General features: G+C 50.9%; 2 protein-coding genes across 2 annotated transcripts; both read left to right on the plus strand.

The window, feature by feature from the left end:
- Positions 1–1554: 1554 nt before the first annotated feature.
- On the plus strand, positions 1555–27549 carry ADRB2 (adrenoceptor beta 2). The gene is made up of 2 exons (XM_052685126.1): positions 1555–2935; positions 24607–27549. The coding sequence occupies exons 1-2, from the start codon at positions 1762–1764 to the stop codon at positions 24639–24641; spliced, it is 1209 nt and encodes a 402-aa protein (XP_052541086.1). The 5' UTR covers positions 1555–1761; the 3' UTR covers positions 24642–27549.
- Positions 3298–7977, plus strand: LOC128081530 (uncharacterized). Its single transcript, XM_052684851.1, is given in 3 exon segments — positions 3298–3342; positions 3762–4148; positions 4150–7977. Coding segments are annotated over 3 exon segments (729 nt in total). The 3' UTR covers positions 4447–7977.
- Positions 27550–27822: the final 273 nt, after the last annotated feature.

Consider the following 27822-nt stretch of genomic DNA (forward strand, 5'->3'; position numbering starts at 1 on the left):
AAGCCAAAATATTGAGGTAGAAGCTGGGCGTGCTGAGTTCTGCATCCCATGCCATGGTGCTGATACAGAAGGATGGAGGGTCGTTACCAGGACGTGCAGGACAAACAGACAGCTCTGATGTGTTATGCATGTGTTATGAAGCACAGACCTGAGCTCTGACCCTCCCAGACTCAGTGTGTTTTCTCCTAAGCTCCCAAAGCTGCCTCTCCTCCTTTCAAGACAACACTTCTTGCAAGGATGAGCATGACATGTCTGTCGTAACAAGGAACCTGATGCTTTCTGACACTTGTGATTTAGTGTCACAGCATTTCCTGATGTTAGCCTTACAGGAAGCAGCACAGCAAACTTGCCAGTTACTACCATAAGCTTACCTTGATCATTTCCAGAGTTTTCGGACCAAGTCTTTAAAAAGAGCATTGGACAGCGAGCTGAGCATGACGTGTAGTTCCCACAACCACCACTTCTCCTTCCTGCTCTTCTCTCCCAACACTGCATCTGATCCACCTGCACTTTCCCGGCAGTTTCCTGCTGTGTTTTCCCCACGAGGTGCATGCACTGTGCATGCACAGGAGCCAGGGATGGGTACTGCAGCCTGCAGGTGCTAAGTGAGCCTTCAAGTATGGAACAGATCCCCACCTGGTGTAAAAGTCTGTGAAAGCCAATGGGATGCTGCAGCCTTCCACCAGCCGGTTGCAGTCATATGTTGAATGGATTGTATGGACCTCTTTATTTCAACGACGGGACACTGAAAAGTCGTGGTAATTAACCAAGGTCATTAGTGCTCCCCTGCACTCTTGGCTGCCCCATATGTCCCTCCTTTCCAAAGCCGCTCGTTACAGCAGAGCCCCTGAGCCAGAAGCACGCACCGCTGGAGCTGCCCTTCATCGCGTTTCCCGATCCCAGCTCCTCGCTCAACCCTTTGTTAACCCACAAATCTCCCCCTGCGTGCAGCCGCTCCTCTATTAACCGCGCGGGCAGAGCGGCTGCGGGCAACTCCAGCTCACACGCGGTGCCACCTGCGGGACAGCAGCACGAGGCGTCGCGGCCCTTCCATGCACAGCAACGCGCAGACGTGGCGTTCCGGCGACAGCGTTCTCTGTCATGACATTGAAGTTTGTAGGATTCCTCAGCCCTTATTTAGGATATTTGTGTGCTTTGGTGCCAGAGAGCAGCGCAGCAGTCACACAACCCCGTGCCCCGCACTGCACGGGGGTGTCAGAGAGCTAATGGGGCGTGGGGGTGGGAAGTTTGGGAACCCCGGGGCAGGGCGTAGGGACACCCCGAGAAGGGGAACACACGCGGGGACACCGCGAGGCGGGGAGCACGCGGGGGGTGAGGGGACGCGGCGCGGGGACAGAGACGGACCGCCGCGTTCCCAGCTGGAGCGCGGAGCGGCGACACGCGTGGGGCGGCTGCCGGGCCGGGGGGGCACTCGGGGGGGTGCGAGGTGCGCGCGAGGCGCGGCGCGGGCTGCCATTGGCCGTGCCGGGCTGATGTCACGGCGGGTGTTGCTATAAGCTCGGCGGCGCCGAACGGGCTGGGGACAGTCGGGCGGGTGAGCCGCCGTGGGACGGGTTTGGACGGGTGAGGAGCGAGCGAACTGGAGCGGAGCGCAGCGCACACAGCCCCGCACGGCGGGAGCCCCCGCGCCCAGCCCGCCCGCACCTGCCGTCCCCTATGCGCGGAGCCCGGCGCAGCGCCACGACGCCGGAACGCTGAGCGCAGCCCCCGCTGCCTGCCCGGGGACCTGGCTGGGGGGCCATGGGGGTGGCGGGCACCGAGCTGCCCGGCGGCAACGTCAGCGCCAACCAGAGCGCCGCAGACCCCACGGTGTCGCGGGACGTGTGGGTGGTGGGCATGGGGATCCTCATGTCGCTGATCGTGCTGGTCATCGTCTTCGGCAACGTGTTGGTGATCACCGCCATCGCCCGCTTCCAGCGCCTGCAGACGGTCACCAACTATTTCATCACCTCGCTGGCGTGCGCCGACCTGGTGATGGGCCTGGGCGTGGTGCCCTTCGGTGCCTGCCACATCATCATGGAGATGTGGAAGTTTGGGAACTTCTGGTGCGAGTTCTGGACCTCTCTGGACGTGCTTTGCGTCACGGCCAGCATCGAGACCCTCTGCGTCATCGCTGTGGACCGATACTTTGCCATCACCTCCCCGTTCAAGTACCAGAGCCTGCTGACCAAGAGCAAGGCACGCGTGGTCATCCTGGTGGTGTGGGCGATCTCGGCCCTCACCTCCTTCCTGCCCATCCAGATGCATTGGTACCGGGCAGACCGTGACGAGGCCATCCTCTGCTATGAGAAGGACACGTGCTGTGACTTCTTCACCAACCAAGCCTATGCCATTGCCTCCTCCATCATTTCCTTCTACCTGCCGCTTGTGGTCATGGTATTTGTGTACGCCAGGGTCTTCCAGGTGGCCAAGAAGCAGCTGCAGAAAATAGACCGGAGTGAGGGGAGGTTTCACATCCAGAACAAGGAACAGGACCAGAACGGGAAAGCCGGGCACCGCCGTTCCTCCAAGTTCTTCCTGAAGGAACACAAAGCCCTGAAGACCCTGGGCATCATCATGGGCACCTTCACGCTGTGCTGGCTGCCCTTCTTCATCGTCAACATCGTGCACGTCATCCAGGACGACATCATCCCCAAGTACGTGTACATTCTCTTGAACTGGCTGGGCTATGTCAACTCTGCCTTCAACCCCCTGATCTACTGCCGGAGCCCGGATTTCAGGTACGCCTTCCAGGAGCTCCTGTGCCTCCGCAGGTCTGCTCTGAAGATGTATGCCAACGGCTACTCAAACAGCAACGGCAGGAGCGACTACAACGAGGAGGACAACGGCTACCCCCTGGCACCGGATAAAGCCAGTGAGCTGCTCTGCGAGGAGGGCTCCTTCCCTCACCCCGAGGACTTTTTGCACTGCAAAGGTACTGTGCCTAGCGGGTAGCTCTGAGACGCGATGGGCTCTGGCGTGGCACACTGCTCCTAACGATGAGCCTTTCTCTATGGAAATACAAAAGCCTGATAGTTAGAACGATCCTCTCCTAAAGCACACTTAAACCCCAATGGCTGCAAGAAACCTAAAACTCAGCAAACCTCCTGCAAACAGGTGAAAGGCAGCCCCGGGTGGCTCGGGTGGGCTGGCTGTTTGCAGGGGTTAGGAATTTTAAGTGCACGACCTTAGGTCCCGTGTGCCGGGGGGAGTGCTGGGGGGGATGGTATTTTAAGGCTGTGCAGAAAGCTCGTCCCAGGAAGAACTTCCTGGCTGTGGCCGGTGTTGAACTACCTCATGAGCTCGGTGCTGGCGGCTGCTGCGGGAGCGCCGTGCTCCTCGGTCTGTGCAGCACCTGCCCCAAAATTCCCCCGAGGGATGCTTAGAGCTCGGTAGGCTGTATCTGATCCTGTTGCTGTCAGTGGGAAAGTTTTAACAACGCCCGGAAAAACAAAACAAAACAAAACAAACAAACAAAAAATCCCAAAGCAAACAAACAGAAAAAAAGACCACAACAGCCACGAATGCGTCTTTTGTCAAGTACTATAGGACTTTCCGCTGAAATAAGGATAGAAATAAACGGAGTCTTTGCCCAGAATGTGACACTGTGACTGTGGGACTCAGGAATGTGGTACTGGGAAACCGGGCGATACGCTGCTGCAGTCGCAGCCCGTCCTTCTGTCGAGACCGCAGCCGAAGCTCTGCGGCCGCCCGGTTTGTTTAAGTTCGGTTCCCAGCTGGCAGCCCGAGGAGGTGGGTAGGGAGGGTTTTATTTTCTGTCGCTGAGGGCTGACAGTCCGGCAGCGCAGCCCTGGCCGCGGGACGGCTCTAGGCTGGTTGGTTGGTTTGTTTGTGAAGGGTTTTTTCCCTCCCTTGCAGCGGGTTTGCATTGCGTTCCCGCAGCACTTGGCGGCGGGCGCACGGTCTGTCACGGCGGCAGACGCGGGCGGGCAGGTGGGGACGGACGCACGGACGGACGGACGGACGGAGGGGTGGCCGTGCTGCTCGGCGCTGCTCGGAGCCCTCACTGGAAGAAAGCAGCGATCGCGGGGCGGAAATGGAGCTCCCCCCTCGCTTTCTTCCGCAGCTGCAATTTGAAAGAGGGGAGCCGAGGAGGATGTGAAAGTGCGGTGTGTTCAGAAGCACGTGGGAAAAGATGGGGGAGGGACGGCCCCGCGCCCCGTGGGGGCTCTTCTCCCTGCCTGCACTCGGGGGGTTTTGCTGGCACCGTTGCTAGGAGGAGGCTCGCACCCACCTGGGCTGCTCTGTGGGGAGGAGGTTCTGCCTGCCCGCAGCTCCCGCAGCCCCTTCACCGCGGCTCCTTTTGCTGCCCTCGCGGTTACGGCCAGGGCGCGCTGGTCGGCATCAGCTCGTAAGGACAGCGCTGGTGCTGCAAGGTTCAGGGCGGCTGCAGACTCATCCTTGAGCTCGCAGCATTCCACGTGATAAAGCCGCACCCGGTTTTGTGGGGAAGGGTTTGTAAATCCTCGTGCTCCCTTCTGCCTTCCCCCAGGTATCCCAATTCAGTCTGGGAGGACAGGCAGCCCTTAGCCCTGTCCTAGCCCTCAGCTGGCTGCTGGCTCTGCTCCGTTTGCAGCCTCTGCAGCTTGGTGCGTGCTACAGAGCGGCAGAGAATGTGTCCAGCAGAGCTCTGTGTCACTGCCAGCTTTGCTGCCCGTGCCCATCCGCACCTTCCTTGGTGCTGTCAGCAGTGCCCAAGCACTCCCCAGGTCATTGGGTTCAGCTTTTACATTACAGCGTGAACAAACGAGAAGGGTGTGATGGCACAGAGCGGTGTGTGGCTGCGGGGAGCAGGAGGCCAGGTTGAAAAAACATTTTCTCCTCAGATAAACATTAACAGGCTGTCCTGGCAGGGGAGACCTGGTGTGGGGTCAGGTGCTTTCAGCTTCCTACTGTAAAGGGCTGAAAGGCAAGGGGCCCTGTGCTGTAGGGCTGGTGTCAGTGCCCCATGTAGGTTAGAGATGCACCGCATTGGAGATGCATTTCAGCTCAGTATGGGTCCTGATTATCACAAAGCAAGAAGTGAAAATTAGCCTCTTGGTTGAAGCGATTGATTTTTACTGTGCCATTAATCCTGCCTAGGCTGGTGTTAGCAGGAGTGTAAGGTGAGGGGGTGTCCCACGGTGATGGCTCTTGGTGGAGGGGCAGGAGAAATCCAGCATCCACATCTCAGTTGCTGTGTGCATTTTTTATTATTATTAACTACTATTTGCATTTCAACAGCATGTGCTGTGGATGAGGATTTTATTGTCCAAATAATCGCTCTGCTTGCTTGGCTGGCTGTACTCATACTTCAGATGTTGGTGCCGTTTGCAGCCAGAGCTGAGCCATGAGCAATGGGTGACTGCAGCACTGCTGCAGTGTGCAGAGCACAGAGATGTGGAAGGGACAGGGGATGTCTGTCTGTCTGATGACCTCTGCAGTACAGTGCTAAGGTGCAGTGTTAGGAAACCTCAAGCTTACCCATGTCTGAGTGTTGAAAAGCTGATTTCTTTCCTCTAAGACACCACTAGTAAAACTGGTGAGGCTAACTGCTCAGTTCTGGAAGCAGCTGGAACTAAAAGAGATAAATACCAGAGTAGTAAAAGTTGTGTCACCAATGAAGTCAAACTTGATTAACCCTTCCTGTTTCATGAGGAAAAAAAAACCTGAATAAAGGAATCCCTTTGCCTATTGAAATGCATTGTAATTAAAAGAATTTAGAGATGTATGCTAGGGACTCAGAAATGGAGCATTAAGTCAGGACGCAGTAGCTGCTACAGTGATTTTAGGGTCAGGAGAAACCCAGCACGCACATTTCAGGATTAACACTAGCAGAGGGCTGGCTCGGGTTAAGTACATCTGATAAAACACAGCAGTAACTTCATTAGAGGACAAGCACTGTGATGAAATGCTGGGTTCTTATTGCAGGCTGCTTGCTGTGCTGCAGCCACGATGTGCATAGAGCAAGGGCAGGATGGTGCGAGCACGAAGGGTGGGTGTGAGCTGGAGCTTGGCATGCCTGTACCTTCATGCTTTCAGTCACTTCAGCCAAGGAGGTTGTTACTGTTTTTGATGCCTTAGCTGAGATGAGAGGCATGATTGCAGCTTTTGTGGTGTCACAAAGTACCGTTCTTACTGCAGGTCCCTTCGTTATTGCTGTAGCTCCATCCCCTAAAACGGGCAGAGTATCACAAGCTGCTGCCTTATGTCAGTCCTTTGCTTCTTGGGATCAATTCTGGAGACGTTCTGCTTTCTGGGAAGCCCAGGCCTTGAAACCCAGCCTCGCTCACTGTGGCTCTGTGGAGCTGTGGGGCAGCAGATCCCCCCTGCAGCACCGATGTGTTTGTCTGGGTGTCACTGATGCACAGTGTGCCCCTCTGTGTATCTCTGTGGGGGCTGGCCCAGAGCCTGTGGCTATTTCTTTGGAGCCCCGGTTAAAGACAGTGCTGAGCAGTGGGTACAGCAGGGAGGACCGCAGAGACTGAAGTTACCAAACCCTCCTGAATGCCTGACAGCAGGCCAGGGCTCAGCGCAGAGAGGAGAGCCTCGTGTCTCCAAGCAGCACACAGCGTGCTGTGTTTTTCTAAGGGTTTGTTTATGTATTTATTTACTATAAGGAACATGTTTTTGCAGCAGAGGGAGAGCATTTACAGGGCTGGCTGCAAGCACACCACAGGCTGCAAGCTCTCCCAGCATCTCTTGCCCTTCTGATATTACAACACTGCTGCCAGCAACTCCAAACACCACTCTGCCTGAGGGAAAGGCTTCTTCCCCTCTGTTCACCAGCCCTCTGCATCCAAGTGTTTGTGTTCACTGGTACGATGAGCCCATTTCCCAAGAAGATGAGTTTATGAGCATGCTCATTCCTCTGGCAGGAGGGAGGACATCCTGCCTCGCATGTTCCCTTCTGTGCTGTCTATCAGCAAACACTAAGTGCCATCCCATCACAACAGCAGGGGAACAGAGGTTCTCTGACCAGCCATGGCTGTGTCCCTGAGCAGGGAGGGTGGAAATGGGGAGCTGTCACCTCAGCCACCCATGCAGGAACATCCAGCACCAGGAGCACCCTGTTCCTCAGCTGAGCCGCAGTGTTTGCTGACTTGTAAGAGCCGTGTGCCATGTTTTGAAAGCGTTAGCCCTAACCTTTCTTCTTGGGTTTGTAGAGAACATCTTGCAATTGACACACAGCCCAGGCTGTGGACACACAGTCATTTGGCAGCTGGGGTAGCTACACCCTTACGCAGACATTCCTCCAGTGACAGCTGCAGGGACACTCAAGGGAACATGTAGGTGCTGCTCGTGATATTATGGAGCAGGGCAGCAACACTGTGCCCACTGAGAGATGTTCCTTGTGCCCGCACTGCAGCTGGTGGTACCGGCAGAGCTGGGGCACAGCCACAGAACAAAGTGCAGCAGCTCAACTGGGAATGCAGAGCTCCTGTGGTTGTGGTCCTGCATCCCAGGACCGGGCAGAGCTGTGCACGCTGGAACTGAGTTTACACACAGCTTGGAAGAAAGTTGTCTCGCCTGCTAAGTGTGGTGAAATCTGTCTGTAGGAGCTGGACCTAACCCTGTCCCTGAAGTACATTCTTGTGGAAAACAAAGCGGATTTGCTGCTTCTCCATGCATACAGTTTGAGTTTTTCTCCTGTTTTCTCACCCTATCAATGGCAGGAACCTTTTCAGTGCAATATTACCAGTGCCAGCAAGAGTGGGTTGGGAAATATTTTCTTGTTTACTGTCCTTGGTAAGGCCATTTTTGCACAAGTGCATATATATTTAGATATATGTATGTATATGTGTGTATATACCTTGATTATCTAGATACAGTGGTATACAGATCTGTATATAAATAAGGAAATGTAAAGGTGTTTTGTTGTGCTAGCTACATGAAGACATGTATGTTCAAAAATTAAAGTATTTATTGCAGGTCCTAATGGTTGACATTGTGTTTAAATAAAGAATATTTATGGTATGCTTGTAGTCAAGTGTCCTTGCTTCAGACTGTCCTGCTGGCTGTGTCTCCCACATACTCTCCAAGTGAGTAAATCCTCGGGCTTGTTGGAAACTAACCCAGCACCGGAGGAGCCCGGAGCATGTAGAGTGGCAGAGCTCCATTCATTTATGCTGCACGTTGAGCTCGCCTCCCCTGGAAGCACTGAGGATGCTGCAGGTGCTCAGCACCCCCTATAAAGGGCTTCTCTGCTTTCCATCTCCAGGGCTTATAGGAATGGGTTTTTGGGAACTCACTTGCTGCTCTGCCTGTTTGGACACCAAACAGCTGCAGTCATGTGTGCCTCCTGCGTGGTGGGGATGGAGAAGGGCCGGGGACAGCTGAGCTTTAATCCTTTGTTGCTGATCTCCAGTGCCAGCATTCCCTGGGAGCGGGAAGAAACAAATGTCTGTAGGGATGGGAAAGTGAAATCCAGGAAAGTCATGCAAGGGTCTACGGATCCTGATGCTGTGCTGCTGTGTGCCGAGCAAGGTCTCGCTGTGCCTCTGTCCTAACATGGTTGGGCTGGGCTTGAAGCAGCTGTGAGGATTTGAACCACGTGGCTGGAGTGGGGGGATAGCAGCACAGTGTGATGGATCTTTTCTGTTTGTCTCAAGTTGCTTTATCTCCCTTCAGGGCTGGAAAATCTTCTGGGGGGTCTTTGGACAAATATCTCAGCCTCTTCTGTTACCAGGTGTGCATCCCTGTTGTGCTGCTGCTCTTACTGCTTTAGGAGGGGTAAAGGAAGAGCATGGCTCATGTTAAACAAGATCCCAGCCCAGCGTGTGCAGTGACACGCAATTTGCATTCCTTATGCCACTCAAACCACAGTGAAAGCATTGGCAGCAAAGGCCAATGTGTGTTCTGTGTGTTTCAAGACTTCTCTCCAACACAGAAGCAGGTCTCAGTGTGCAGCTTGGATGGGAAGGGACCACACCGAGCTCTTACAAAATACAGTGGATGCACAAATTACAGTAATGTTCTTGCCACATGGCTTCCTTGCAGCCTGCACTGCCCGCAGCCCCACTCATGCCCTGCTGGGCAGCTGGGGGGGCTTAGGCTCCACCACTGAGCTCCACAGCATCAACCCCATCCTGAGAAACACATAAACAGCAACAGGGCCTCAGCAAAACCCCTGCCAAGTCCTTTTTCTCTCATGTAAATATTTTTTTCCTCTTAAGTGTATGTGAGTGTGAAAAATCCCTTCTTAATCTTTTCTCTTTCTGGATGAAAGAAATGTTTGTTCATTCTTGGGTGGGATGGCCTTCCGCTTGAGATTCAGACATTTTGCAACCATCAGCTCAAGCCAAACTGATGCTGCTGAGAGCATTTCTTATCTCTCCCAAATCCATGCTGGTCTTCCTGCCTCAGCCAGGTTGCATCCGAGCAAAAGGTGCCCACCATGATGGATGCGTTGGATGAAGGTCCCAAGGACTGCACTTAGTCTGGGCAGTCTCAAAGAAGCCTTCAAAAAATGTGTACACAATATCCATGGGGCTGCAGGGTCCCCACTGCTGGACCCTGTGTTTTAGTGGGCTTGTGGAAATGAATGGCAGGTTTTTTTCCTGAGAAAAGATAATATTCTTGAGGTCTGATCCTAGAATCACACTGCTCAGTGAGGGACACTTCACCTTCTGATAAATGCATGAGAAGGTTGCCACGTGCTGCCACATTGCAGCAGAGATCTTGGGTACCTGATATGACTGTGCAGCTGGTAATGGGATGGAGGAAATGAGCAGCAGCATATGGGAGTGTGTTGTCACCATCCTTACCCAGGTTGTCCTGCTGGGGTACCAGCTGCCAGCCCTGCCCATGGCACTCCACTGGTGACCCACCAAGTCTGCAAAGCTCTGCTGCTTCTGGTGCTCCAGCAGGAAACTATCTGCTCAGTGGTTGGTTAGTTGTGTGTGAGAATGATACTGAGATAAATCCTTATCAGCCTTGCTTGTAGGTCATGGTAACATCGCGTTGTGACCAAGATACCATAGTGATACTGAGCCTCCATGTGAGTCTGGGCTCTTTCTGGGCTCAAGAGTTTGGTACAGAGCTGCTGGGTGGGAAGGATGTACAATGACAGTGATCTGGAGATCTTTTTGTTCTCTGCCTGAGAATTTCAGTTTTTCATATTGGGAGATGAAAAAGAGTGATAAAATTCTTTGGAAAAGCCAACCTTTCAGCATGGGTTTGAACAACTGCAGCTTACTGATGGCCTGTGTCTGTATGGAGGTTTTCATCTCCCTGCCAACAGATTCATAAATACTTAGAAGTCAGTGAAGTAAACTAGAAAGATTTTCATGAGGATGGAGGCAGCCAAAGAACAGAAGGAAAATGAAAGGTAGCCCAGAGAGAGTGTAAAATAGTGATGAAGAAACAAATGGAGATGAGAAATGGTCCCTGGGAGGGAAAATGACTCAAACAGCAAACTTGGGCAGAAAACAGGAAGCTGAATTCCACGTGGTAAAGGAGGGAGAAGCTGGAAAAGGAGTGCAGAAGTAGAGATGGAGTTGGGAACTGCTGCGAGAGCAGGACCTGAATGTCAGTGCAGGCAGCCTGACTGCTGCCCCTATCCTCCTGTGTCAGTGTTTTCTCCTCATCCTTCAGCAGGAAGGAGGTGGCAAGCAGGGAGGGGGGTGGCTATAGTGGTACAGCAGTGCTGGGAGCTGTGCAGGAGAAAGAATGGCCATTAGAGAGGCAGTGCATGCACAGATTGTTCCCAGTGCTGGGGGAGTTATCCAAGGCAAGTGGCCAAAGCCTAATTTATGCTCGTGGAGCAGGGAAGGTGAGTGTTGTTTTATTTTTAAAGCCCTTTTCCTCCACCTTGTGCCGTGCCACCTTCTGCGCTGGGGTTCCAGTTCCAGGAAGAGAAAGGGAAAACAGCCCTGTTCAAACTCATACATTGTGATTTAGCCCATAAATGGCATTTCACCCATAAGTGGACCAAGTTAGCCCAGGCTCTGGGTGTCCATCCATCACCCTGTCACTTGGCCAGTTTCAGGGTCACAAGGCAGCAGGATCAAGCCAGCCCCATGCCACATCCCAGCCCAGGCTGACACTGGAGAAGGCCCAGGGCACACTACAGTCATGCCATGCTGCTCAGGAAAGCCAGGGATTTTGTCATGGAAGGAAAGTCCTACAGCAAACTTGAGATGCTCCACAAGCAGCTGGTTTGTTTGTTGACAGCACAGAGCCCTTCAGTGTGAGAAAAGGTGGCCCAAACCTGACGCTGGGTTATCTGGCCCCACCAGAGCCCTGGGACAAGCTGTGCAAGTGTTGGTACGGATGTGGGTGCACGTGATAGAGAGATAACCAAATAGAAGAGTTGCATTTAGGACCTTGCTCTCATTTTTACTGCAGTGACTTTCATGTGAGTCACCACAGTGGCATACTATCACAGCTCACAAGCAGCACAAAATCCTCAGGTTTCAGATAAGCACGCATATGGACAAATGTGATGTAAAATTACCCCAGGTAGGCACTGCTCTGCTTTGTGCCTCCTGGGAGCAGCAGGGAGGGCTGAACTGAGGGGCTCTGCCCTGCAGCAGGTGGGGTTTCCCAGCTCTATAGCTCAGCTGTGATGCTGGTGGTGCCCAGCACTGTCACTGTGCTCTGGGCTGCTTCCAGCTTTCGTCTTCTGCTTGTGCTTTCGTGCCTGCATCTGCTTCTTATTGCTGGAGCTGCACCTCTGGCAGCCCTGCAGCAGACCCCAAAATGCCTATGTTGGAGCCTGCGTGGCTGATGGGTCACAATGTGTTACCTGTGTTGTGCTAGCAATGAGCTTTGTCTGCTGCATCCAAGCATAAAACCTCTGAACACAGGAACAATCTTTGCTCTCTGAAATGCCTCTCCATGCTCTCTCAATGTGCCTGAGAGGTTTTTCTGAGACACAAGCAGGTGGTCAGTCTGTGGAAAGGGAATAGACCTTGTTACAGTCCTACAGCCAGGGCACAGAGCCCTCTCCTGCAGGCTGTTGTGGCTCCTCAGTTCTGCCCAGGCCTGCAGGGACAAAGAAAAGGTAATCAAGGGGAAAAGGATTTCATATTATGGATGTCCCAGCAACTGTCAATGTCCAAGCCTTTATCAGTCATGACACAGTCCCAGCAGACTCCTGCTGGAATCAAGTGAAAAAGGTATCAGTCCCACCTCACATTTTTTTAAGGAGATCTTGTGGAAAGGCTGAAATGCTTGTGGGCATCTTCCAAAGGAGCAGAGCTCAAAGGACTGAGGAAAAAGTTCCTACCAAACATATTGCATTTTGAATAGAGGCAGTGAATAGAATAGAATAGAATAGAATAGAATAGAATAGAATAGAATAGAATAGAATAGAATAGAATAGAATAGAATAGAATAGAATAGAATAGAATAGTTGGGGAGAGCAGCATCTTGGTTTGGAAACAGGGCAGACGTGATTGCGTAGTACCTGCTTGTTCTCATCAGCAGTTGGTTTTGTGGGATTTTTTTGTTGTTATTTGTTTTGTTTTGTTTTTAACTTCTGATGTCCATGAGTGCTGAAAGAATGATAAGATGGCATTAAAAAAAGCAGTTGAAATGTGTTCTCTCTTGGGATCCTTCATCTGTAGATAGAGGGAAAGAGGTGCCCAGAGAACACCAGTGCTGGGCAACAGATGAGGAAAGCCTGTAATCCATTTCCAGAGTTACAGTGTCTACCTTAACCTTTCAGGTTGGATATTAGAAAAACCTTCTCCAGAAGAGTGATCAAGCACTGGCATGGGCTGCCCAGGGAGGTGATGGTGTCACCATCCCTGGAGGTGTTCAAGACTGTGGAGATGTGGCACTGAGAGGTGTTGTTTAGTGGGTAGTACTGGTGGTAGATGGATGGTTAAGGATCTTTTCCAACCTCTGTGATTCTATGATTCTGTGACTCTTTTATGCCTTCTTTATTTCCCTTGTTTTCCATCCATCCCCTTCTGCAGTAGGGGCCCTTGAGCCCTGCTATGTAGTTCTTTCCTGAAGCATCTTTTTCTTCTTCTTCCTCGTAGAAGACACAAAGTCAAGGCTATGTGTTTGGAAAGTCCCCCCTCAGTCCTTGGCTCAAGGCAAGTTTATATAAAACAAAACATTCATGACTTCCTCTTGGTCCCCATGTTCCTTCCCGAGCTGCAGCCATGTGCAGGGCAGTGGTTTCCTCTAACGTGAGCAGTGAGCTCGCTTCCTCCTCAGAAGCTGCTCTGCTGCCTGCCAAGGCACGATCACTGTGAGTAGTGAGCATGTCTGCCAGGTACAGAGACAGACTGGGACAGCCGCCTGCTGCCCAGCCTGGTGATGGCCATGGTGTTGTGTAGGAGGTGCAGGTTTCCCTGGAGGAGAGCTGGAGGCACCAGAATAGCACCAGGGATGCTACTTGGGCTCTGCAACAGCATCACTCTCAGAGTTCAACTGCTCATCGCTGCTTTTTGTTTGTCATTTTGGGGTGTCCTTGTGATGCACGTTGTGCCAGCTAGCAGCTGTGGTTAGGGAAGGATGGGGTACCATAGCTTGTCTCTCCTGCTGTGTCCATTGGGCACGCTTGTCAGCATGGCAAATGGGTTTGCATTGCTATAGCCACGCCATATCAGCCTCAGTTTGCTGAGATAGCTTTGCCTTTAGCAGCTCAGGAAGGTGTGCAGGGAGCCCTGTGGCTGCTCCTTACCCAAAGGATGTCACACTCGCTGCGTGTTTTCAGCCTCCAGCATCCTTGCCATCAGTCTGTTACTGAAACACAGCAAGGCAGCAGTGTTGAGATGTTTGTTTGGGCTTTGTGCATAATGCCCCAAGACCTCAATCCTCTCTGAAGCACAAAAGCTTTTATGTGAGGTGCTTGTTGAGTCGCAGGAAGAAATAGCTGAAAATATCACCATGTTCTGAAATGGCAAACATCTGCGATTCAGGCACTAGATTAGAGGCTGAGCCACAGTGACTCACTGCACATTGCCGTGCCTTGAAATGGAGCCTGCCCTGGAAGGGCAAATCCTCTGCAAGGGTGTTTGGAGAGAAGATGCACTGTGTTCTATCTAACCTGAAGCAGGCTGAGGCCAGGGCAGTCCTGAAGAACAGGATGCAGCCCTGTGCACCAGGAGGGCAGTCATCACAAGGGGGGCTGTAGGAAGTCATTAGCTGTTACGTTTGTCAGAGAGTTTTGCATGCTTGTGCCCAAACTAAAAGTGCATCCCCCACAAAAATGTACCATTTTCATTAACCCCGAGTACTCATTAATGTTTCCTCCCCCTATTTCCTTCCTTCAGATTACCAAAAAGGTGATGTTTGCAGAGAACTTTCCTCCTTCCCCTTCTTGTGTGGTGATTCATTCAGGGATGCCACGTTCCTCCGTGGGTGATACAGAAGTCAGAGCCAAGGAGGCAATTGCATCACATTGCATCACTGATTCAAATGGGGACAGAGGAGTCGGTGGATGCTAATGGGTGCTTCTCTGTGCAGATGCTAACTATAGCACCAACAAAACCAGGTCCAAGTAATGGCCAGAGGAAATCCCCGCTGATTTTAGCCAGGAGTTCAAATTACTGCTTGTTACCATCAAACAATTAATAGAAACTAGACCTATTAGGTCATCTCAAAGCAAACATTTAATTTTCACTAGATCTACAACAGGTATCGTGAATCCTGTCCTAACTGCTCAGTCTTGTATGAACTCTATAGGACTCCCATTTGCAATGGTATCATACCAGTGTTACTCATGAATACAGAGCAACAACACATGGAGCTGTGGGTGTTCCTGTTCTCTGCAGGGCAGCAGGTTGGACTAGATGACCTTTAAAAGTCCGTTCCAACTCAAACTATTTTATGATTCTTTGATTCTATTCTCTTGTGCATTTCTAGAGGATTCCTCTGTGTAAATATATGCATGGGTATATTGTGCTCACCCTTCAGATCTTCATGCTGTTTGCCTGGTGCAGGACAGTAGGTGCCCACCTGTCTGGAGAAAAGGCTGGGCTGGTGTTTGAGGTGAGGTGAACAGAGCTGAGAACATGTATGCATCTCACTCTGCGTGTCTTCCTTACCTGGAGGCTGTCTTCATTTGACTTGCAGTAGTTTATGAAAAGTTCTACAGGAGTTCCATGCGGGCACCGTCTGGTTGGAGTTCCATGCCAGAGAAACCACTCTTTCTTTGCACATCACTGGTTCTTCAGTGGCCATTTCAGCCCAGTGAAACTCCTGGAAACTCCAGTGCTCATGAACCCCACTCTTTCCTCCTGCTGTCACAGCAAGCCCTCATAACTCAGGGTGAGGTGTGGAGGAACACAGTGACCTCATGCAGCTGCTGGTGAGTCTCCAATAGGAAGCTGGAGGCCTTCAGATTTCATCACTTCAGCACTGTCATAGCTACGTAACCTATTTAAAATACAGCAAACCTGAAAGCCCTTCCATATCAGACCATCAGAGGGCTGTAGCTGAGCTGCCTGAACCCTCGTAAATAAATACCAGGACTGTCATTCCTGCAGAAGTCTTGGGACCAGCCATTTTTAAATGGGCTCTCGGGTTACAGCTGGGCTTCACAGCACAGCCTGCAGTTGCTTCAGGGTCATGGTGCTGTGAGGTAAGATTTGGCCCTTCCTAAAGAGGAGGGAAATTACAATAAACAAACCGCTGAAAATAGAACCTGGTATCCCTTTAGCATTCTGCCCTTGCCATTTCTGCATGTTCCTGGGGAGGTCTTGCTGGGCTTTTCCTCTCGTTCATTAACTTCTTCAGGGGTTGTCTTGCTTCCATCTCCCTGTGTGAAGACCAGGACAGGTCTTGTTGTTGGGTTGTGTGCCAGCGAGAACTGTGTTGGAAAGCAGTAGATTCAGAACACTCAGCCTTGCTGGCTGGAAACCCAGATGAAAACAGATACAGCTGCTGATACTGGATGGTGGGCATGAGCACTGGAGGGATGGGCGCATCCACCAAGTGCAGCAGGTCACCAGGATTGGAACCATCAGATCACCAACAAGCCGAGCTCCACCTCACAGGGAAAGCTTTCCATATCTCCATGGCAGATGCCAACCGTGTGCTCATTCACTTAAGACATTTTTTGCCAGCACATATTCAGAAAAACCCCTGAGGGCTGCAATGGAGCAATCAGCACCAAACTGCCAGGCTCTGGGAGAACAGTCCTTCTTGCTAGGTCTGTATTTACCCATGCGCAGGGCCTGCTCCACCCTGGGTCCCTGACCATGGCCTTCATGCTGTTTGCCAGCCCACTGCTGGACTGTGCTGTGCCTGATGTGATGCCGCTGGCCATGTCCAGCAATGCATAGTGGGAGCTCAGCCGTGGTGGGGCTCGGTGTTTTCTGCAAGTAAAGACTGGGAGTGTTTATCAGCCCTGGCACAGACCTCTCTGCTCCGCCCTTTGATGTGGATGTGAGCAGGATGAGGGAAAAAGAATCCAACTTCTTTTCATCGAGCCACATCTACTCACACAGGGAGTGGATGTGAACGATTTCCCAAAGCAATTTTGAGCCGCTTTTGAGAAAGTTACTGGAGATCTGTTGCACAAGAGAGAAATAAAGGACAGCTCACACTCTGTCCCTCTCCCTGCCCATGCATATCTCACGTGTTCCTCACTGATGTGATGGGATGAGAGCTGCTGGACTTCCTCCAAAAGAACAGATACCCACGATTGATTGCCACTTCGAGGTGTTTGTGTGACCCCAGTGCACACAGGCAGCAATGCACCTCTTTGCTCTAAGGTTTCTCTTCTGTGTGTTGAAAAACAGTACTCCTTTTTACTACGTTACGTATCGTAAGGAGGGGAAAGGGAGCAGAGGTGTCTGGTGCTGCTCATGGCAGTTCAGGGCAGAGCTGCTCTGCGCTGTACCAATGCAGGATGGGGATGTGTGCTGCTGCCTGGGCTGATCCCACCTTCACCATCCCCATACCCACGTGTGCCCTGTGGGACAGCTGTGACAGACGGTGATGCTGTTTGTGTTCCCTTTGTGCTATTTGCGCACTCTGCTGACACAGAGGGAAGGGGCTGGCTGCTTTTCTCCGTGCTGAATCACTTACAGTTACGCAAATGCCTTCTCCCCAGGCATTCAGATGCCGTGCGAGTTCCCCAGCACCCGCCTTAAGAAAACGTCTAAGCCTTGTGACTTCTCTTTCTTCCTTCCCCTTTCATTTACTTTCCCCTTTCCTTGCTGCCCGCTCCCTGCAGAGCCCTGCAGCTCCGTCCCGTTGGCAGCAGCCACACGTTGCCAGGTCAAATGTCTTCACAACTTCAGATTCTAAAAAAGAACCCCTGACCTTTCAGTCTCCCTGAGCCTTGCAGTCCCTCCTGAGCACAGAGGGCACTTCCTTCCCCACCAATGCATTAATGTCTCACCTCTCTCTTTTTACTTTGATTCTCATACATGAGGGAAACTTCTCTTTCACACTTTTGATGTGGCCAAAAACAGCTTGAGATGAACAGACCTGATCTGGGTAGTCCCTGAGCTGCCCCCAGCAGCCCACATCCCTTCATGGTTTGTGAGATCACGTGGCAGAATGTCAACAGAGCAGAGAGCGGTGACTTCCTCTTTCCTTCCTGAATAGGGGTCCTTTAAAGTACATCACCAAAATCACATCTAGGAACTGCTGCTTGGGTCTGTATCATGCTGGGCACTCATACCAAACCCAGAGCTGTGTAACGCAATGGGCTGATCATAACCCCTCAGGAGAAACTTTCCTCCACAGTCACCCCTCATGGGCCCTTTCCTCTGCCACATCCCAATCTCAAGAAATTAAAGTGATGAATAATGCATAGTTTGGGGTAATGTCTTCTTCTAAGGAGAGAGAGGGAACAAACTTGAATAAAGAATTTTATGTGTAGGTGAAATGGCATCCGCTGTGTCTCTGTGTGAGCCTAAACTAGTCTTTGTGTTACCTCATTAGTCACGTTAGTCATAAACTTCTCAGAGATCACCAGAGATGTCAGAGCTGTGCAGAGAGCCAGCTGGAGATTGGAGATTTGGGAACCAGAGTCACAAGTGTCCCTGGCCTGCACACTGACCTCCATGGGATTCTGGCCCCTCCTCTGGGTGGGAGAGACACAGCTTTCCCAGCTAAGGACAGGTGAAATGTAGCAGTCTGAAAGCAAGGGAAATGCTTGAGTGCAGATGTAGGCAGCAGCCACCTCCCTTCTGGCTGCACAACCAGGTAGGAGGAAACCCAATGGCTGCGGGTTCCTGTTGTAAAGAGCCAAGGGCTGCAGCTCAGTACGGCTCAGCTGCAGGTGGTGGAAGTGTCACCTCTCTGCCCACTGCCCTGGGCTAGCACAGGGTTCATAGACTGCCTGAGGATGAAGGACTTGGCATTAAGGTTGCAAACCATTTCCCACATCTGGGGACATTCCACTTGTGGATCAGATCTTCTCCATGCTGGAGTGTCACGTGGGAATGCCTGAGAGAGGGACAACTGCTGCATGTGGGAGGGAGGAGAAGCCATCCCCATGCCTCATGCTCTCTGCCTCTTACCCCAAGAAACCACAGGTGCATCACAAAAGCTCACAGAGCAGCACTTACAGGAGTGTTTGCAAAGGGGTCACGGCATTACCTAGTTTTAACTGTCCTGAATGCCACCTGTGTCTTCATCCCTTCTTCAAGTCTGAAAACCGTCCTGGAAATGTGCAGTTCAATGAGGCAGAACTTTAATCACAACAACCTGTGTAGCTCTGACTGCCAAATTCCTCAGAAAGGAGAGATTTCTGTGCTCTGAGAGACCTCAGGACAACTGGTTTGGGTGCTTGCCAGTGAATCAGAAGCAAAGACCCAGACCTTCTCCTTCCCCATGCCTCTCTCTCTCCATATGACTTGCTGATAGTGTATTGGATTCAGAGTCTGGCTCAGTCTCTCATTACCAGGAATAATATTCTAGGAATGGGAAAAGAGCTCCCAAAGAGCTGAAAGAACCCTCCCATGTGTGTCTGCCTGTGCTATAAGGCGCACAGGGCAATGTCTCCACTTTTCTGATGTGATAGAAAACAGCACTCGGTGTGTTACCAGAGAGCCGCCCCGTGATGCTGTGGGATTTCTAAAGTAAAATTTATATCTCACTGCCTCCTGACTTCAGGTTATTTTGCACAAAACAATTAACCAGACCACTCAAAATGCATTTACAGGATCTGCCAGAGACCCTTGGAGTATTTGAGCCTCTGGGTTTAATTTCTGTCTTAATGGTTGCCTTGATGGTGGCCCACCTCTGTGTCCTGGAGCTGGCAGCCATAAACATCCCTGGGCCAGTCCAGAAGAATGAGCCTTGAGCAATGGCCATCCTTAGTGGGACCCCACCTCATCAAACCTGAGAAACAGCCCTGCTGTGCCCTGAGCAGAGCATCTCTGCCCTCAGCTTAGCAACTTGCTCTACAGCTTGCTTCTTACAGCATAGCAGGAAAATAGAGAACTTCTGAGTTAGTGGGGAAAACAAGTTAGTAGTAAAGTCAATGGTGGGGTTTCTATTTCATCTGTTGGCCCTGTTGCAAGCACCTTGTCACTTAAATGCACAAGTGACACTTTAGTGAAGGGTCCTTACTGTTGTAATTCATTGGGAACCTCAAGAATACTTAAGGAAACTTCCCCTGGAGTGACCCTTCACACCAGCATGGCACATAATGTGCTTGACAGCCCTGCCAGCTCAGCGTGCTACCCAGAGGGAAGGGAAATTAGGACTTAGTCTGCGTCCTTTACAGCTGGCTGGCAAGAAAGTGGTGTCTCTTCATGTATGTCTTTTTTTGTTACACAAGTCTGGCATACAGGAGTGTATTTCACAGCATCACAGAATTGTTGGGGCTGGCAGAGACCTTTGGAGATCATGCAGTCCAATCCCCTGCTAAAGCAGGATCAGGAAGAGCTGGTTGCTCAGAGCTGTGCCCTTGGCGTGGGGTGGGAGGGGAGCTGAGGTCTCATCCCAGCACATTTCTTCAATGAGGCACTGAGTGCAGAGCAGATGGAGGAGTGAGAGTGCTGTTCGAGTATTCGGTTCCTATGGGGAGCAGGACTTTCTGTTCATTGTAAGTTGTTTGATTTAAGTCCATATTTGTTTAAACCTCAGAGGAAACTGGGTGTAAGCCCAGCTTAAGGACAAGTATATGTTGGCATCACCCCAAAGAGAGGAAATTACGGTGTGCCACAAACGAAGACGAAAGCATTCCCTGCATTATCTGGCACGCAAGGCCTTGGTTATAAAAGCACACTTATCTCTATCATGACTTCAGGCTTGCAGAATATCAAAAGGATGTGTTTTGTGGCTTTTTTTTTTTTTCTTGCATCGTTATGAAATCGTCTTTCTGCACCTCAGGAGCACACTGAGATCCCACATGCACGAAATTTACACTTGGCCAGGATGGGAACACATTCAGCCCTACACAGCAGCAAGGTGCTGAGCATTACCAGGTCAGTGTGGGCTGAGTGCCTGCCCGTGGTGGTGTTGCACTGAGCCTTGTAGCAGTGGTTCCAGCAGTGAAGAATCATTTGCCTCACCTGATGTGTGCATGCAATACTGTGTTTCAGAGTCAGCCTCTCCCATTAATGCTTCTGAAAATGTCTTCTCTTTGTATAATCCTCCTTCTTGCCCCAGCGATGGTTTGTGTCACGGTTGCAACATTTGAGTGAAGTCTGACAGTGGTGTGGAGTTGGACACACATGCTGTAGCACATAGAACAAATATATATAGGAAACTATAGGGAAGAAAACCACTACTTGCCAAAAAATGAACACCCCAGGAAAACATTGAACCAGCTCCCAGCTCTCTGACAGTCAGGAGTTCCTGCTGGGGGACTGCAAGGTTTTAGAGTTCACTTTAATAGTTTCAAAGAGAATTGCTGCTCTGTTGGGAACTGCCTTCAATCTGCTCAGGGACTGCAAAGCAAATAATCTCCTTCCAACTGCCCCAAAAATCAAAAACAAGGCAAACAGAGCTCCTCAGAAAAGCTGGAGTAAGCAAACGAGGGAGAAATAACACAGCTTTAAAATCCTGTTGCTTTTCAGCTGTTCCACATTCTGGCTGCTTTCCAGAGTTACTTTAATGATTGACCAAAAAAAGGGAGTCCTTCAAATGTAAAGTTTGATGTGGGCATTTTCTAAAATTTCTTACTAAAGTAACTGAAGCTCCAGGTCTGGGTTTTAGTGACAGACTGCCATTGGCATCAGGCAAAGAGCCAGTGACCTCCCCAGAGAGCCTGGAAGATTTGGGTGCCATCTCTGTGGTGGGAGATTTGTGTTCTCCAACAAGGCTTACAGGACAACGAGGACTCAGAGAAACTGACAACAACCAAAAAGTGGAGATGTGAAGTTAAATCAGTGCTAAGAACTGAGGCTGATTGGGAAGTTGTATTGATGCTTGGTTGTGTTGGCTGCTGGATCCCTGCTGCCCCAGGAGAGCTCATGGGGAATGAGCACAAAACAAGCACAGACCAGTGCAGGGGAGAATGATAGTGACCTAATACTTGTGAGTAATAATGAATCCTGAGCGGACAGATTGACTATGAAATGTTCAGAGCCACTGCCAGGTATTCCCAAAGCTGCCACTTGTATCTAGGAGTTGTGAGTGAACTCTGTGGTGGGAAGATGCTGCATCAGAGCCCTGCAGTGAAACAAAGACAAGTGGTATCACCATGCATCACCTGGGGCATCGCCTTGTGCAGTCAAGCACAGAGACCTCTCAGATCATCGCATCCAACCATCCATCACTAGCATTTCCCACTAAACCTGGTCTCTCAGTACAACAACTAATCGTTTCCTGAACACCTCCAGCATGTGAAGTAGTGATGTCCAGCTGGCTGTTTGCAAGTTGCACGCACTTGGCCTGTGCCCACCTCCCTGCAGCCATTGCTCTGTGGGATGCAGGTGGTCCACCCTCTCCTGATGTCTGATCTGTGAGCACATCCAAACTTCCCAACAGTCGATAGCAGAGACCGCACGGCTTCTTCGGGCGACTTCTGTTTTGAAAGTGATGCTTTGACTTGTGAACCTGGAGGAATTCAGGGCAGAGGAAATGTTGGAAGAGGTCGGGAGCGCTGTGCTCCCTCTGCGTTACCCGGAGCAGCAAATAGCAAGCGTTCCAGGGCAACATCTGATTTTCTGCTTTTACGAGGCAGATGTTTAGGAGAAGTGACCTGCTGTTTATTTTAATTGCCATCTTCCAAACCTCCCTTCTATGTACGCACACACATTCGGAGGCCATAAATAAGGATTCTTCAGGGTATGCAGTTGTTTGGGTAGCTAGCCCTGTCTTCTGTCAGTGCCTGGCCAGGGACATGTCTGCAAATCTAGTTCCCCTTATGTATCAGTTTTACAGTGATGTAAATCAGCGAAGTTTAATTCCATTCTCAGCAACACTGGCATAAATCTGAAGTCACTCCACTGACGTCAGCACTGCAATTGCAGTGTAAAGGAAAGCTAGACCCTCTTGGCTTCAGAATGTTGCTGTTGATATAGACCAGACCCAGAGCAATAGTAGTGGGGCTCAGCATGTCCCAGCACTATGGAATTGAACCACGGTTTGCTCTGTATACAGCAATAGAGACAAACTCTGCTGATTTCACTGGCATTTTGTTGGTGAAGATGAACTGTATCTTCCCCACAGCTTGGGTTGAGCTTGGGTAGGAACCCTCATGGCCCAGGTTGTCCTGCCCTCCTTGCTCTTGATAACTGAGCCAAGGGGACCATTGGCTGGAAAATGCAGAGTTTACCAGTCCTGACACAAAACTCTGGTTGTTACCATAGGAACCTGAGCTTGGAAGCAAAGATCATCCAAAGGGGAAGCAGAAAGAGGGCATTAAGCTTCTGCATCCTATCAAAACTAATCAGCTTGGCTTGGATTTGGAATACCAGACAGTCACTAATTACAATAATAATTTTAGAAATATCTAGATATCAAGAAAGATTGATTTCTTTTGGATTCTGGGCAAGAATCCAGTCAGGATATCTGGGGCTGGGCTGAGGAGGAGGGCAGTTATCCCTGCTGCAAGGCACAGAGCCCTTCCCATGGGGAAAGGAGGCACTTATATCACGGTGGCTGTGGAATGCAGAGAGCCTCGCTGTGCTCCATGGGCGTCTTTCCTGGATGTAGATATGCAACTTATTCAGAGAACTTCCTCTTCCTTTCCAGATGAGCTCTGTATCAGTGGCTTTGCCCTCGGAGCTGACAGCTTGGTTCAGGTTTCCTGGTAAGCTTACAAGCTCCATCTATAGGATAGTCGAAGAAGAGTCCCTCGGCTTCAAGCTGTTGAAAAGGGCAGAGAAGCTTCCCTAGTTCTGTTCTGGAAAAACTCATACCATATCGCAGGTCATCTCTGATTTCCTCGTTGTGACTTCATATTTAGGTATAGTTCCCTTCCCTGCCAGCCCTTGATCCCATACTGAGCGACTGTGGGGCTGCTGTCTGTGGAAATCAGAGAATCATTAAGACCTCTAAGATCATCAGGTCCAATCCCAACCCGTCCCACTGTGCCCACTGGCCACGTCCCTCAGTGCCACATCTCTGCAGCTCCTGAGCACCTCCAGGAAGGTGACCCCACCTCATTGGCAGCTGTGCCAGTGCCTGACCACTTCCTGAGAGTATCTTTCTAACATCAACCTGAACCTCCTCTGAAATCACTGGAGTTGTGGAACTGCTGTTATTCCACATGGGAAATCTCAGGGATTTTCTAAAGACATTTGGAAGATTTCTGGGTCCCAACTGTGGCACCCTTAGTCTCTGATAGCCCACAGCAGCCTGTATGCAAAGCTCAATGGTTGCAATTATCCAAACCATCTAATTGCAGCTGATTTAGCAAATTGGTTTCTTCTCACCTGGATGTTTAATGATTGCCAGCCTCAGCTCACACTTCACTGCACTAACTGTACCAGCAGAAGTCATTGCAGCTTACACAGCTTTTTTAAAAGTAGAAAACATAAAAAGTGAAAGATTTTCGTTCCTTCTCTGGTGCAAAGCAACAAATTGCCATTAAGAAATTCTCCAGAGCTTGATTTTCTGCTCAGGGCATAACTGTGCCCTCTTAAGTACTATACCCTAACATGTCTGGTTGTGCATCTCTTAAACAACATGGCAGGGCAGATGGAGCATGAATATTTTTTCACAGATGCTGGCAACTGATACTACTGCAAAGCAACCCTCTCACACTGAAACTTCAGCTCCCATTTGCACAAGGAGCGCAGCTTCAGTTTGGATACCCAGAGTTCTTCTGAGAGGCGTTGTGTTCCCAGAGAACAGAAATGCTTTCTCTCCCTTCCTGCAGATCCATTCTGTTTGTCACTGCTGTTTTTCTCCCTACATCTGCACAGACCACAGTCTTCAATGTGTACTCGTTAAAATATCACATTAAAATATCACTTTCCAATAAACAAAAGCACAGGCATATCTAGTACTTGTTCCTTTCTCTATCTCAAGATTAATTTCCCATTTTTCCATCTAACACATCAGTCATTCAGGTATCTCCGCCATCAAGAAAAGGGTCTGTTCCTTCCTTTTTGTAGATATAAAACCAGAAGGAAATACATTCTCATCTTCTGGCCAACAGGTCTAAGTGTGCATGTAGAGATGCATCTGTTTATTCTAATTATTTCATGCAAAAAAGCACTCTTTTGCTTTTTAGTAGGAAAATCTGCATAAACCTGATGCATTTTTTCTTTCTCTCTTGCACAGAGATCCCTGGGTGTCCAGGAATGGTGGACAGCTGAAGGCTGACCTCCCTTCCTCCCTACCCTGAGCTCACGAGGGCTCTGAAGAGATGGAGTAGAAGCACAGCCCTGCTTCTCTGAGCCCAGGGTTGCTTGGGAAGTGATTGCCTTGGCAAACGTCTTCATCTCAGCCCATAGCCCATCGTGCATCACCTGAAGAAGAAGCTGATGAAGGGATTCAGAGGACCAGGAAGGGCTCTGCCAGCACATCAAGCACTGGAGAGCACAGACAGGGGATTAGCACTGAGAGGCACTCTGCAGGAGCCACTGCATAGGAAACCAGCTCTGGGAAGATGCTAGAAGAGCCCTGTGAGCTGAAGAAGGTGAATGGCCAAATGACCACAGAAGTACTGTGGGGTTTTCCTGGCACAGCATCCTTGGCAAGAGCTTGCAGAACACAGGGTAACAGGACCACATGGCTGCATGCAGTGGCAGCGCTAAATGAGCCTCAGCAAGGTCCTGTCTCGTGCTCCCTGGGGCTGCAGGTGAAACAGGAACCTGACCAAGACAGGGAGGAGGAGCACAGGAGATTGTTTTGGTTTATACTGTGCTAATTTCTGCTTCTGGTATTCTGGTATCTGCTCTGTCTACCTCTTTTTCTCTTTAGCCTGACACGTACTGGATATGGGACAGCCCCACACAACAAGCAGGAGGTTTGCACAGGGCAAACCCTGTTCAGTGCAGCATGCTGCTGTCAGATGGGGCTGACACCGAACAGTGCAAACATAACCTGGCTTTCATTCACTCCTTATCCCAACAGATCTGGAACTGCAAAGCCTGGACTTCGGACAGGAGAAAGGCTTGAGCCTGGCAATCTTTGCAAGCAGTCACATGCTAGCATGACCAGCCACTTTTGGGAGCCAAGTTTTAACACCCGAGAGCCAAAATCACATAAAGCATCTGGCTCTGTGCTGTAGCTGTTGAAATGAGTGTGCTGCACATTTAGCTCCTGTTTGTGGAATTTTAAGAACTCAGCAGAAAAAGGAACAGAGACACAGGGAGCAACATAGGCTCAGGCAGGGAATCGCAGGAAAAAATGGTTCAAAATCATAGGGAAACTTGCAACTTCATTGCAGATGGCATCCCAGGCACAGACTGGTGCGCCCAGCTGGCAGGCTGCAGCTCTCTGGTCACTGAGCATCTCTTGCAGGCCCAGGCACAGCATGCCAGCACCGACCCAAGGCAGGAGCCACATCCCTGAGCTGCTGTGCCAGGCTTCCACCTGCAGAGCCCTTCCCCTTCTGAAGTCGTATTTATTTATTTATTGATGCCCTTACTGCTTGATGCAGTGCTGCTAACAGGCGAGGACGCAGAGAGGCAGCATGTGCCGTGCCCCTGCGAGATGGGAGCGGACAGACGGACAGACGGACACTTGCCCTCCCCTTGGGACTGGCTGTGGAGCAGCACAAAGCAGCCTGCCCAGGGGTGCATGGCTCACCAAGGGCATGCAGTGGGTCTTGCACACGCAGGGACAATTGGGTTTTGTGTGGGTGAGGCATGGCAGCGGGAAATGCCTTGGTCAGGCCAGACCCAGGCATGCACATGGGCTGTGGGAGCATATATCTGTGGGGCAGGAGGAAAGCTGCCAGTAAAACAGGAATGTATCGCCTGGGGTGAGCACAACTTTTGGTCTTTGGAGAATTAAGAACAGGCAGGATGGACTCTGTTGTGAAAGACAGCAGGACAGCTGTATGGGATCTCTGCGGAGCTCTGCCAGTCAGATTTCCTGCATGCAGCTGAGGCTGTGCAGCGCACATCTCTCCTCACTCTTCCTCCATGCCCAGATCCTGCCTTCCCAGCTGCAGTGTTGCAATCTCCCCATCTGTTTCGTGCTGGTGGAGCAGCTGTGTCCCTGAGTGTTGGGCTCTGCCCTGCTGCTCCCACTGCTCCTGGCCCTGCACCCTGCCCCGTGCCCTCCTTTCCCTGCCCCATCCCCACCAAGGCTTTGTCCCAAACTGTGCGGCTGCTGCACGGAAACATCTCCCAACCCAAACCTGTTTCCTCGGAAGATTCCTAACTCCAGTCACATATTATGTACTGAAAGCACTGCCCTTGGGATTAGCATTCAGGTTAGAGACACGTGTGGGATCTCAGTAGGTCTTTTTCTCACAAAGCCTCTCTCTCATGTGCAGTTTGCAATAAGAGAAATGGATACACTGGCTCTGATAATCCACCAGCGTGGCCCAAAGCAGTGACTTGCTGATTGCTGAGTGCTTCCTTGAGGAGTTGTTGGAGATGGAAGAGACAAATTACAAATCCATCTGCCTATGGACCTTCAGGCTTCTTCCATGAATTACATTACAGCCTATTTTTAAACGTCCTAACACCAGGGTTATTGTGCTTTCATTTGGGAGACTGCTCTGTAGTCCAAGTCAAGAGCTGCTATTAGCATTGCACCTGCACTTCCTCCTGAAATCTTCATTCCATTATTCCCAGTGATGCTCTGCAAGCACCCGCTGCTCACTGGCTGAGCTCTGCCCCCTGAGCAGTGCTCCTCCTGCCTCCTCCAAGGAGCTCCCAGGCTGCTGCTCTGTCCTTCCTGCGGCTCAGCATGGCATGAGCCCACTTGTCATTAACTGGTGGAGAGGGAGTTGTCAGAGACCTGCACCCACAAGCAGAGCAGCCAGGACCCATAGCAGTATGGAGCTGTCCTGCACCTCCTTGCACAGCACTTGTGGCGCAGGAGAGGGGCAAAGGCTGTGATCTGTCCATACCAGTGTCAGCAGTGAGCAGCTCCCATCCCACGGGCAGTAAATGCTGGAGAGAGCACGCAGCAGCCTCTTCATCTCTGCAGAACCCTCAGTGCTGGGGGAGCGCGTGTACCGCACTCGGCTGGAGCACTATTGTGATCGTGAGAGCTCTGTTCTCACTGAACAAATTGTTCCTACCAATAAAGAATGAAAAGCTGTCCTCTTCCCACTCTCTTTTATTGCACTACTCATCGAGCTGTGCTGGAGGAAGGGACCTCGCTGGGCTGGGGGGGCTGAAATTTGCAATGCAATGGACAGGTCATGGGGAGGAAAATCACAGCATGAAGTGCACTGCAGCTGGGGCTCTAGGGGGAGTTTGCTGATGCGAGGCAGGTTGCAATATCTCCTGGGGATGGGGCTGTGGCACACGGCTAGAGGGGAGCAGAGTGACTGTCAGTACCAGTTCTGCAGCTGCTATGGCACAGAGCAGA

Source organism: Tympanuchus pallidicinctus, unplaced genomic scaffold, assembly GCF_026119805.1.
Source record: "Tympanuchus pallidicinctus isolate F22 unplaced genomic scaffold, pur_lepc_1.0 scaffold21, whole genome shotgun sequence".
Classification (NCBI taxonomy): Eukaryota; Metazoa; Chordata; class Aves; order Galliformes; family Phasianidae; genus Tympanuchus; species Tympanuchus pallidicinctus.

Coding starts and splice junctions, on each gene's coding strand:
- ADRB2 (XM_052685126.1), top strand. CDS start 1,762: ATGGGGGTGGCGGGCACCGAGCTGCCCGGCGGCAACGTCAGCGCCAAC. Junction 2,936..24,606: donor GGACTTTTTGCACTGCAAAG/GTACTGTGCCTA, acceptor TCTCTTGCACAG/AGATCCCTGGGTGTCCAGGA.